At 36.5% G+C, this 13,381-nt stretch overlaps 1 protein-coding gene across 13 annotated transcripts in view; it reads right to left on the bottom strand.

Annotated features, from left to right (window-relative positions):
* The window catches only part of C4BPA (complement component 4 binding protein alpha), a 57,198-nt gene that overhangs the window by 28,427 nt on the left and 15,390 nt on the right, over positions 1–13,381 (bottom strand). For all 13 annotated transcript variants that reach the window (XM_042257035.2, XM_012186976.5, XM_012186977.5 and 10 more), the window contains one exon: positions 148–233. In XM_042257035.2, the coding sequence (XP_042112969.1) occupies positions 148–233 (86 nt within the window). The remainder of the gene's footprint in view (positions 1–147; positions 234–13,381) is intronic.

Raw genomic sequence — 13,381 nt, 5'->3', positions numbered from 1 at the left:
AGGGAAGTCATCCTTAAAATCTAATATTCATGATGCAAATTCTAATGAAGTGTATAAGAAGCAACAATGAGGGACATGAGTTTTATTATTACCTAACATGTATTAAAGTTTAAGTTCATAGTCAAGTCAAAAAGAGTCTTTGCTTACTTAAACATTGTGGGAGAGGATCACTCCAGCCAACTCCTTTATCTTGTATCTCACAATAACTGTTGGCTGAGCCAATTAAGATATACCTGAATAAGACAGGATTAAAGATTTTAATGAAATTATTCCTAATGTAAATTAAGTTGAATAAAGAAGTCTGAACAAATAGACATTATTCTATATTAAAAATGAAGAAATAATATTTTATCAGATAATATTTTCCATTAGGAATGCCATTCTATAAAATTTTATCACTGCAATCAGATGTATATCTGTTCATTTTTTCTTTTATTCTATTATTTATTACTGTCCTGGAAAATTAAACTTGAAACTTGATCTCATCAAATCTGGGTACTCAAGTAAACGAATAAACAGACAAAGAAGCATGTTACTTTCCTAAGTGAAATGATTAATCCTGATTAGCCATGGGAAATTGGATTGCTTAAAAGCAACAGTGGTGATGGTGTTTATATCTTAAAAGTAGGGAGATTTCCTGGGCACCACCTTGTACTACTTCCATGCCCTCTAATTAAAGTCAGTGAAAACTATAACAACCCAATACATGCAGGACTGCCAATTGTCCTTAAAGAATAAAGGTTCACATATCCTGAGTCAGAAATCAAGTCTCAGTAAATTTAAGAAAATTGAAATCATATCAAGCATCTTTTCCAGCCACAATACTATGAGACTAGATATCGATTATGGGGGAAAAAAACTATTAAATAAATAAATAAATAAACAAACAGAGATTAAATAATACATTCTAAGTAATGAACAGGCTACTGAAGAAATAAAAAGGGAAATGAAAAAAATCTTTAGAAACAAATGACAATGAAAACACAACAACCCAAAACCTATGGGATGCATCAAAAGCAGTTCTAAAAGGGAAGTTTATAGCAATACAATCCTACCACAGGAAACAAGAAAAAATCGAATAGAAAACCTATGTTAGGTAGTTAGAAGAGAAAACAGGAGTCCAAAATGGTAGTGGCTAAAAGACAAGGAAGGGGAAAGCCTGCGAAAATAGAACAAAGGAAGGCCAAAGGAAGGTCCAAGGACAGGAGTGAAGACCTCATGAAAAACGAACAGCACTCCTCAGTTCAGTTCAGTCTCTCAGCCGTGTCCGACTCTTTGCGACCCCATGAATCGCAGCATGCCAGGCCTCCCTGTCCATCACCAACTCCCGGAGTTCACTCAGACTCACATCCATTGAGTCCGTGATACCATCCAGCCATCTCATCCTCTGTCGTCCCCTTCTCCTCCTGCCCCCAATCTCTCCCAGCATCAGAGTCTTTTCCAATGAATCAACTCTTCACATGAGGTAGCCAAAGTACTGGAGTTTCAGCTTTAGCATCAGTCCTTCCAAAGAAATCCCAGGGCTGATCTCCTTCAGAATGGACTGGTTGGATCTCCTTGCAGTCCAAGGGACTCTCAAGAGTCTTCTCCAACACTACAGTTCAAAACCATCGATTCTTCAGCGCTCAGCCTTCTTCACAGTCCAACTCTCACGTCCATACATGACAACTGGAAAAACCATAGCCTTGACTAAACGGACCTTAGTTGGCAAAGTAAGGTCTCTGCTTTTCAATATGTTATCTAGGTTGGTCATAACTTTTCTTCCAAGGAGTAAGCATCTTTTAATTTCATGGCAGCACTCCTAGCTAAGCCCAATTTGCATAGGGCAGGGCCAGGGGGAGGAAAAAAACATATAAAAGGAGGAGCTAAAGCACTTTCTCTCTCTCTGTCTCTTCTCCGCACACTGTGGTGCTCCTGCACTCTCTTCTCTTCGCGTCTTTGGGTTGGCATGCCTTCACGCTTCAAGGATGGATTCTCCTGTTATCTTCTAAATAAAATAGAACTATAACACTGATTGTCTAAGAGCTATAACACGGTTTGTCCAAGACCCAAGAGCTGTGAAGCACCGAGGGCTTTAATATCCGTCACTCCAAATCTTTGTTGTGATGAGACAGAACCAAGGAGCATACACTCACCTGACACCTAACTTTACAACTGAAATGACTGGAAAGAACGAAAAGATCCCAAAGTCACTAAAAGGAAAGATATCACGAAGATGGGAGCAGAAATAAATGAAAAAGAAATAAATTGAACGATAATAAAGATTAATACAACTAAAAGATGGTTCTTTGAGAAGATAAACAAAATTAACAAAACATTAGTCAGACTCATCAAGAAAAAAAGGAAAAGAACAAAATCAACAAAATTAGGAATGAAAAAGGATAAGTTACAAAAGACAATGCAAAAATACAAAGGATTATAAGAGACTATTATGAGCAACTATGTGTAAATAAAACGGACAACCTAGAAGAAATGGACAGATTTTTAGAAAAGTTCAAACTTCCAAGACTGAACCAGGAAGCAATAGAATATATGAACAAACCAATTACAAGCACTGAAATTAAAAATGTGATTTAAAAAAAAAAAAAAAAAACTCCCAAAAAACAGAAACCCAGGGCCAGATGGCTTCACAGCTGAATTCTATCAAACATTAGAAAGATTAATGCCAACACTCCTAAAACTCTTTTAAAACATTGCAGTGGAAGGAACACTCCCAAACTCATGCTACAAGGGCACAATCACCCCGATACCAAAACCAGACAAAGACAAAACACAAAAAGGAAAATTGCAGGCTAATATCATTGGTGAATATAGATGTAAAAATCCTCAAGAAAATTCTAGTAAACAATTCAACAACACATTAAGATTATTCACCATGAACAAGTCATGTTTATTTCAAGGATGCAAAGATTCTTCAATATACACAACTCAATCAATGTGGTACACCATATTAATAAATTGAAAGATAAAAACGATATGATAATCTCAATAGATGCAGGAAAAGATTTGACAAAATTCAGCACCCATTTATGATAAAGACTCTTCAAAAAATGGACATAGAAGGAATCTACCTCAACATAATAAAGGGCATATATGATAAACCCACCACAAACATTATTCTCAATGGTGAAAAACTGAAAGTATTCCCTCTAAGATCAAGAACAAGGGTACCCATTGACACCACTGTTATTCAACATAGTTTTGTAAGTCCTAGATATGGCAGAGAATAAAAAGAAATAAAAGGACTACAGACTAGCAAAGAAGAAATAAAACTCTCACTGTCTGCAGACAACATGATACTATATATAGAAAACCCTAAGGATACTATTACAAAGTTACTAGAGCTAATTAGTTGAATTTAGTAAAGTTACAGGATACAAAATCAATACACATAAATCACTTATATTCCTATACACTAAAGCAAAGAAAAATCAGAAAGAGAAATTAAGGAATAAATTTCACTTACCATCGCAACACAAAGAATAAAATACCTTGAAATAAACCTACCTAAGGACTGAAGAAGTGCATACAGAAAACTATAAAACAATGATGAAAGAAATCAAAGATGACATAATCAGATGGAGAGATTTTTCATGTTCTTAGATTGGAAGAATCAATATTGTGAAAATGACTATACTACCAAATGCAATCTACAGATTCAATGTGATCCCTATCAAATGAACAATGTCATTTTTCGCAGAACTAGAACAAAAAACCTCACAATTCATAAGAAAACACAAAAGGCCAAGAAGTGGCAAAGCAATCTTGAGAAAGAAGAAAGCTGGAGGAATCAACCACCCTGACTTCAGACTACACTACAAAATTACAGTCATCACAACAGTATGGTATTGGCACAAAAATAGAAATATAGACCAATGGAACAAGATAGAAAGCCAGAGATAAACCTACCCACCTATGGGCAACTTATATTTGACAAAGGAGGCAAGATTATACAGTAGGGCAAAGATAGTCTCTTCAATAAGTTGTGCTGGGAAAACTGGACAAAGAATGAAATTAGAACACATCCTAACACCATACACAAAGATAAACTCAAAATGGATTAAAGATTTAAATTTAAGGCCAGAAACTATAAAACTCATAGAGGAAACATAGGCAGAATACTGTATGACATAAATCATAGCAAGATCCTCTATGACCCACCTCCTAGAGTAATGAAAAGGAAAATAAACAAGTGGGACCTAATAAACTTAAGAACTTTTGCATAGCAAAGGAAACTATAAACATAGTGAAAAGACAACCCTCAGAATAGGAGAAAATAATAGTAAATGAAACAACCGACAAAGGATTAATCTCCAAAATATACTAGCAACTCATACACTCAATACCAGAAAAGGAAACAACCCAATCAAAAAAGTGGGCAAAAGATCTAAACAGACATTCTTCCAAAGAAGACATACAAATGAATAATAAACACGTGAAGAGTTGTGGTACATATACATGATGGACTATGACTCAGCTATAAAAAAGAACACATCTGAGTCAGTCCTAATGAGGTAGATGAAACTGAAGCCTATTATACAGAGTGAAGTCAGAAAGAGAAACACCGATACAGTGTATTATTACATATATATGGAATTTTAAAAGATAGTAGTGGCAATCCTATATGCAAGGCAGCATAAGAGACACAGATGTAAAGAACAGACTTTTGGAAGATGTGAGAGAAGGCAAGATGGAATGATACGAAATAATAGCATTGAAGCCTGTATATTACCGTATATAAAACAGATGACCAGTGAAAGTTTGATGCATGAAGCAGGGCACTCAAAGCCAGTGCTCTGGGGACAACCCAGAGGGATGGGGTTGGGAAGAAACTGGGAGGAGGGGGTCAGTATGCAAGGGACACGTGTGCACCCATGGCTGATTCATGCCGATGTATGGCAAAAACCACCATGATATTGTAAAGTAATTATGCTCCAATTAAAATAAATTAACTAATACAAAAAGAAACTAGGAATAAAACCACCATATAACCCAGCGATCCCACTCCTAGGCATATACCTTGAGGAAACCAAAATTGAAATAGTTACATGTACCCCAATGTTCATTGCAACACAATTTACAATAGCTACGACATGGAAACAACCTAAATGTCCATTGACAGATGAATGGATAAAGAAGCTATGTTATGTATATACAATGGAATATTGCTCAGTCACAAAAAAAGGAATCTGTTTGAGTCAAGTTCTAATGAAGTGAATGAATGTAGAGCCTATTAAACAGAGCGAAGTAAATCAGAAAGAGAAAAACAAATATCATATATTAATGCATGTATGTATGGAATACAGAAAGACAGTATTGATGAACCTGTTTGCAGGGCAGCATGGGAGATGCAGACATAGAGAACAGACTTATAACATGGTGGGGGGAGGAAGGAGAGGATGGGATATATGGAGAGAGTAACATGGAAACATATACACTATCATATGTAAAATATATGGCCAATAGGAATTTGCTGTATGACTCAGGAACTCAAACTGGGGCTCTGTTAACAATCTAGAGGGGTGGGATGGGGAGGGAGGTGAGAGGGAGTTTCAAGAGGGAAGGGATATAGTATACCTATGACTGATTCATGTTGATGTTTGGCAGAAAACAACACAACATTGTAAAGCAATTATCCTTCAAATAAAAATAAATAAATTTAATTTTAAAATACAAGGATAAATGTTCAGGTGATCCCCTAGGCAAGGACTCAGGATCAGATGAAGTGTTTTCTGAGGACGAAGAGGATATGGAAAGGATAATAGAAGCAAGTAGTTACAAGCACCAACTACAATCACATGATTGTTGTAGAAATAAGAACCATAGTAGTTATAAATATTTCTTTCTTCTTTACATGTGAATAACTTTGGTCTAAATTAAATTTTTCTCTTTTCTTTTTTCATCCCTCTACCATCTAAACAAGATATATTAATAGTAGTTTATCTTATATAGCTCAGTATTTAAATTACAGGATATCAAAGAAGTATGATTTTGCTTAAAGAGGATGGTCTTTGGGAGAGGAAGTTAGCATGTTTTCAGTTGTATAAGAGATAGTTGCATTATGTAAGTTGGAAGCATAATTTTGCTATTGCCTTGATCTGGAAGTTAAACTAAATATGGTTAAAACAAGTGCATATAAATGCCAATTTTGACAAGGGGTGGACCCTGATAGATTTGAACTGCATCAACTTAACCTAAGGAGAAATTTTTCCAGGATTTTCATTCATGCATAATGCCAAGTTATTGTGCTCTGTGAGTGAATTAATAGCCAAGTTCTGTATATGCTTAAAAGATCAAATCACAGCATAAGATGTGCCTACAGTTAACACATATTTTTGCTTCTTCGCTCCATCACCTGGGTGCCATAACATACAGCCAGAATTACAGCAAATCCAGCTCCTGGAGGATGTCCTCCTTCACATAGTCCAACTTCTGATCCAAGTACATTAGCACTGTAGAGAAGGGCAACCACTTCTATAAGACATTCTTATCTTTGAAGTCAAAGGCTAAGAGGTAATGAAAGAACAATATGAATCCCAGTCTATACTCATGGGTATACTCTAGTGCATACTATGACTTCCACTCTATACTCCACTCAGCCATGTGGAGTATGGCTTTTGGTTTTGCATCTCCCACTTCAAATCCACATTCCTTTTTTGACTGCTTTCCCTGCTGACCTCCGGTCACAATAACAAACATAGAAGAAACAGCCTCCTGTACATTTTCGCCAGCTGTCAGACTGTTATCAAGACAGATTCCTATATCAAATCCATATATATATATATATATACACCTGAGTTAGTTCTAACTAATATAACTGATATAGACCAAAAAAAAATACAATTAAAAAAAGTATGAAAATGGAAATAATCATTCTTTGCAGAGGATATGATTGCAAACTGGGTAATCCCAAGAGAATTAAACTGAAAAACTAATATTAATAATAAAATAATTTAGAAAGTTAGTTTAGGTATCAAGTTTACATGCAGAAATCAAGCATATTTATATATAAATACACATATAATGTTACAGTATTTAATGGAAGAAATGATCCATTTAAAGTAGCAAAAATAGGGGCTTCTTTGGTGGCTCAGTGGTAAAGAATCCACCTGCTAATGCAGGAGATATGAGTTTGATCCCTGGTCCAGGAAGATTCCACATACTGCAGAGCAACTAAGCCTGTACACCACAATTGAGCCTGTACTCTAGAGCCCAGGGGCCACAATTACTGAGCCCATGCATCACAAATACCAAAGCCCACACACCCTGTGCTCTGAAACAAGAGAAGCCACCACAATGAGAAGCCAGAGCACCACAATTAGAGAGTAGCACCACTTGCCACTAGACTAAAGCCCTTGCAGTGACAAAGATCCACCACAGCCAAAAATTAAACAAAATGAGTAAAAAATTAAAAATAAATAAATAAAATAGCAAAACTAAAATACCTAGGTTTAATCACTTCAAGAAATGCAGAAAGAAAATATTGAAACACTTTTAAAGAAACAAGAGAAAAACACTAAAATGAATAGGGTATAGCACCCCAAAACAGACCATTTTGGCATCAGTATTATTTTCAGCTAAAGTTACCCAAAAATTAGCAGATGCAAGAAACTTCTGACCTCCCCTTTTCTTCAAGAAAGCAGACCAAATTCCCATGTGAAAGATGACTTTTCTATACCAGGAGGAAAGAACATTTTTATCACCTGAAATAAGAGTATTGAGGCCAAGAGAAATCTGTACTAAAAGGTCACGTTAAAAATAACGCTTATACCATATATATTTTCATTGCTGTCATTGCTATTTAGTCACTCAGTTGTGTCCAACTCTTTGTGACCCCATGGACAGTAGCCCACCAGGCTCCTCTGTCCATGGGATTTTCCAGGCAGGAATACTGGAGTGGGTTACCATTTCCTTCTCCAGGTGATCCACAAATATTCTTTGCTCAATCTAATATATAAAGGGTGGGGTAAATGTGGCAGTGTAGGAGGACATGGAGTTCACATCTCCTCACAGCTAGGGCATCTACCAGGCACCGGTGGTGGACCTCAGACACGTAAGGATGGGAGGAACTCCTGTGTTACCAGGTAGGATGTGGGGGAAGGGAAGGGGGAGGAGAAGTGGAAGCGGGAGGAACTGGCACCCCTGAGGCACAGCTGGGGGGAGAAAAGGGATTCCCAAGCTGGGAGAGGGCCACCCACAGTGGGGATGTGGAGAGACCTTGGGGGAATCACAGGATCAAAAGTCAACACAGCCATCATTTCCCCTGCCCACTCAAACCCTAGGAAGCCTACTGGGATCTCAGACCTGAACCTTCACCCTCTGAGGCCCCCTCTAGCTGCAGGGTTCCTGTGGGCAAGAGAGAGAGAGAGGGAAGAAGGGAGGAAAAGTAGGCGCCAGCAGACCCAGTGCTCCTGAGATGCATCTGGGGGAGGAGATGGGTTCCCACACTCAGCTGAGGACCATCCAGTGAGGGGCTCAGCAGAGATGAGGAGAAACATTCCAAGGATTGGATTGGAAGGGAATGGAACCATTGTTTCCCCCTCCAACTTGGACCCTGGAGAGCCTGTTGGGGTCCTGTTGCCTGACCTTGGACCACTGAGGTACCCTCCAGCTCTGCTGAGCCCTAAGTCCTGCCTCCATCACCTCCCAGAACTGGTCCTGAGCCTATGCCCCACACCTGCCTAAGCCCCACTTTCTCCTAAGACCTGCCACCCTACAGTCAAGGCCTTTTTCCACACCCTTTTTCTTCTCTTTTCATTTTTGCTGTTTTGCTTCTGTTTTCCTATGTTTTTGTTTCATTTATGTTTTTGTTTCATTTATGTTTTTATTTTCTCTAATATATTTTTAATTTTCTAATTTTACCTTTTGTTCTTTGTTATTGTTATATATTTTTTTCTTTTTCTTTCTTTTTGCCCTGGAGGTCAGGAGTGAGCTCCTGTAGTGAGAGAGTTGCATCCAAACTACTGGACTAACAGAGAACCTCAGACCAAAGGGAATATTAATAAGAGTGAGTTATCCTGGAGGGCCTCATCTCAGCACCAAAACCTGGCTCTGCCCAACTGCCAGCAACTCCAGTGCTGGAAACCTCAGGCTAAACAAGTAAGACAGGGACACAGCCTCACCTATCAGAAAAAAAAAAAAAAAGAGAGAGAGAGAGACCACAAGAACATATATTACAAGGTTGAAAACCTACAAGACCAAATAAATGAAGAGGAAATAGGCAACATATCTGAAAAGGAGTTCAAAGTAATGACAGTAGAAATGACCCAAAATCTTGGGAAAAGAATGGAGGCATAGATCCAGAAAATACAACAAATATTTAACGAGGACCTATAAGAACTAAATGACTGAACAAACAGTGGTGAACAATACAATAAATGAAATGAAAAACACATTAGAAGAAATAATAGCAATAACAGAACCAGAAAAATCAATTTGTGAGCTGGAAAATAGAAGAGTGAAAATAACTGCCATGGAACAGAAAGAAGAAAAAAGAATGAAAGGAATTGAGGGCAGTCTCAGAGACTTCTGGGACACTAAATGCACCAACAATTCAAATTGTAGGAGTCCAGAAGAAGAGAAAGAGAAAGGGTTTGAGAAAATATTTTAAGAGATTATAGTTGAAAACTTTCCCCATGGGAAAGTAAATATCCACTGATGTCCATGAAGCACAGAGAGTCTCATATAAGATAAACCCAAGAAAAAACACATATCAGTCAAATGAACAAAAAGTAAATTCAAAGAAAAGATGTTAAAAGCAGGAAGGGAAAAGTAAGAAATAACATACAAGGGAATCCCCATAAAGTTGTCAGCTGATTTTTCAGCAGAAACTCTTCAAGCCAGAAGGGAATGGCAGGATATAAAGTGATGAAAGGGAAAAACCTACAATCAAGATTACCCAGCAAGGATCTCATTCAGATTTGGTGGAGAAAAGCAAAACTAAAAGAATTCAGCATCACCAAACTAGCTTTACAACAAATTCTCTAGGTATGAAACCCAAGAGAAAAGGAAGAACAACAAAAACAAGCAAAAACAATTAAGAAAATGGTAATAGGAACATACATGTCAATAATTACCTTGAAAGTAAATGGATTAAGTGCTCCAATCAAAAGGCACAGACTGGCTGAATGAATGCAAAAATAAGACCCATATATATGCTGCCTACAAGAAACCCAAGGGCTTCCCTGGTGGCTCAGAGGTTAAAGCGTCTGCCTGCAATGTGAGAGACTGGGTTTGATCCCTGGGTCAGGAAGATCCCCTGGAGAAGGAAATTGCAACCCACTCCAGTGTTCTTGCCTGGAGAATTCCACGGATGGGGGAGCCTGGTGGGCTACAGTCCACGGGGTCGCAAAGAGTCGGACACTACTGAGCGACTTCACTTTACTTCTTCTCTTCGCAAGAAACCCACTTCAGACTTAGGGACATATACAGACATAAAGTGAGAGGATGGAAAAAGATATTCCATGCAAATGGAAATAAAAAGAAAGTGGGAATAGCAATTCTCATATCAGACAAAATAGACTTTAAAATAAATAGAGTTACAAGAGATAAGGGAGGACACTACATATTGATCATGGGATCAATCCAAGAAGAAAATGTAACAATTATAAGTATTTATGCACCCAGCATAGGAGCCCCTCAATATATAAGGCAAATGCTAACTGCCATAAAAGGGAAAATTGATAGTAGCACAATAGTAGTGGGGGACATTAACACCCCACTTACACCAACAGGCATATCATCCAGACAGAAAATAAATAAAGAAATACAGCTTTAAATGACATCATAGACTAGATAGATTTGATGGATATTGATAGGACATTCACTTGAAAGTTGCAAAACACAATTTCTTCTCACGTGCACATGGAATATTCTCCAGGATAGATCACATCTTTGGTCACAAACCAAGCCTTGAAACATTTAAGAAAATTGAAATTGTATCAAGCATCTTTTCTGACCACAACAGATCGAGATTAGAAATTAATTACAAGGAAAAAAACTAAAATGTAAACACATGGAAACTAAACAGTGCCCTGCTTAATAACCAAGAGATCATTGAAGAAATCAAAGGGGAAAAAAAAATTTATACGCAGAAACAAATGACAACAAAAACAGGACAATTCAAAACCTATGGAGTACAGCAAAAGTAATTCTAAAAGGAAAGTTATAGTGATTCAACCTCAACTGAAGAAACAATAATAGTCTCAAATAAGCAATCTAACCTTACATCTAAAGAAACTAAAGAAAGAACAACAACAAAAACCCCAAAGTTAGTAAAAGGAAAGAAGAGGTCAGAGAAGAAATAAATGAAATAGAAATGAATAAAACAGTAACAAAAATCAATATAACTAAAAGTTGGTTCTTGGAGAAGATAAATAAAATATATAAACCTTTATCCAGAATCATCAAGAAAAAAAGAGAGAGGACTCAAATCAATAACATTAGAAATGAAAAAGGAGAAATTATAATTGATACCATAGAAATACAAAGGACTATAAGAGACTGCTAGAAGCAATTATATGCCAACAAAATAGACAACCTGGAAGAAAAGGACAATTTTCCAAGACTGAACCAGGAGGAATTCGAAAATATAAACAGACCAATCACAAGTAACCAGATAGAAACTGTAATTAAAAATCTTCTAAGACCAGATGGCTTCACAGGCAAATTTTATCAAATATTTAGAAAGCATCTAATGCCTATCCTCAAACCTCCCCAAAAAAATGCAGAAGGAGGAACACTCCCAAACTCGTTATATGAGGCTACCATCACCCTGATATCAAACTCAGACAAAGATATCACAAAAAAGATTGTGCACCAATATCACTGATAAAAATAGACTCAAAAATCTTCAACAAAATATTAGCAAATAGAATCCAATAATATGCAAAAAGGCTCATAAACGATGGTCAAGTGAGATTTATCCCAAGGATACAAAGATTCTTCTATACATACAAATCAACTTATGTGATACACTACATTAAATTAACAAAATGAAGAATGTAAACAGTATGATCATCTCAGTAGATGCAGAAAAAGTTTTTGACAAAATTCAACACCCATTTGTGGGGGGGAAAAAAAAAAAAAACTCTCCAGAAAGTGAACATAGAGGGAATCTACCTCAACATAATAAAGACTATATATGACAAACCCATGGCAAACATCATTCTCAGTGGCAAAAAACTGGAAACACTCTCACCACTATTGTTCAACATAGTTTGAAAGTCCTAGTCATGGCAATCAGAGAAGAAAAAGAAAAAAAAAAAAAAAGTGGAGTCCAGGTTAGAAAAAGAACCCAGAGAAGAAAAACGAGAAAAAAAAAAAAGGAACCCAGGTTATCATTGTTTGCAGATGACACGATACTATACATAGAAAATCCTGAAGATGCCACCAGAAAAACACTAAAGTTAACCAATGAACTTGATAAAGCTTCAGGATACAATATTAATGCAAAGAACTCTCTTGCATTCCTATACACTAACAGCAAAAGATTAGAAAGAGAAATTAAGGAAACAATCCCATTTACAACAAAAAGAATAAAATACCTAGGAATAAACCTACCTAAGGAGACAAAAGGGGTGTACTCCGAAAACTATAAAACACTGATGAAAAGAGTCAAAGATAACACAAACAGTTGGAGATAGACCATGTTCTTGATTGAGAAGAATCAATATCATGAAAATGAATATGCTACCCAAAGCAATCTACAGATTCAGTGCAATCCCTATCAAATTAACAATGGTATTTCTCACACAATTAGAACAAAAAAATTTATAATTTGTATGGAAATACAAAATATCCTGAATAGTCAAAGCAATCTTGAAAAAGAAAGAGAGCTGGAAGATTCAGGCTCCCTGACTATATTACAAAGTTACAGTAATCTAGATAGTATACTATTGTCACAAAAACAGAAATATAGATCAACAGAACAGGATAGAAAGCCCAGAAATAAACCCTATGGTAAAGGAGGTAAGAACATACACAGGATAAAAGATAGTAACTTCAGTAAGTGGTACTGGGAGAACTGGACAGCTATTGATATGTGCTAAATAATGAAATTAGAACACTACCTAATTCCATACACAAAAAAAACTCAAATTGGATTAAAGACCTACTGCAAGACTGAACACTTATTCTTAGAGGAAAACACAGGAAAAACACTTTTTTTTCCAACAGAAATCACAGCAAGATCTTTTTGGACACACCTCTTAAAGTAATGAAAATAAAAATAAACAAATGGAATTTAATTAAACTTAGAAAACTTTTTCATAGCAAAGGAAACCATAAACAAGAGAAAAAGACAACCCTTAGAATGAGAAAAATATTTTCAAACAAAGCAACAGACAAAAGATTAATCTTCAAATTATATAAACAGCCCACA

The sequence above is a fragment of the Ovis aries genome, chromosome 12 (assembly GCF_016772045.2).
Source record: "Ovis aries strain OAR_USU_Benz2616 breed Rambouillet chromosome 12, ARS-UI_Ramb_v3.0, whole genome shotgun sequence".
NCBI lineage: Eukaryota > Metazoa > Chordata > Mammalia > Artiodactyla > Bovidae > Ovis > Ovis aries.
The sequence above is the reverse complement of the archived record's forward strand: the minus strand, read 5'-3'. Positions and strand labels throughout refer to the sequence as shown.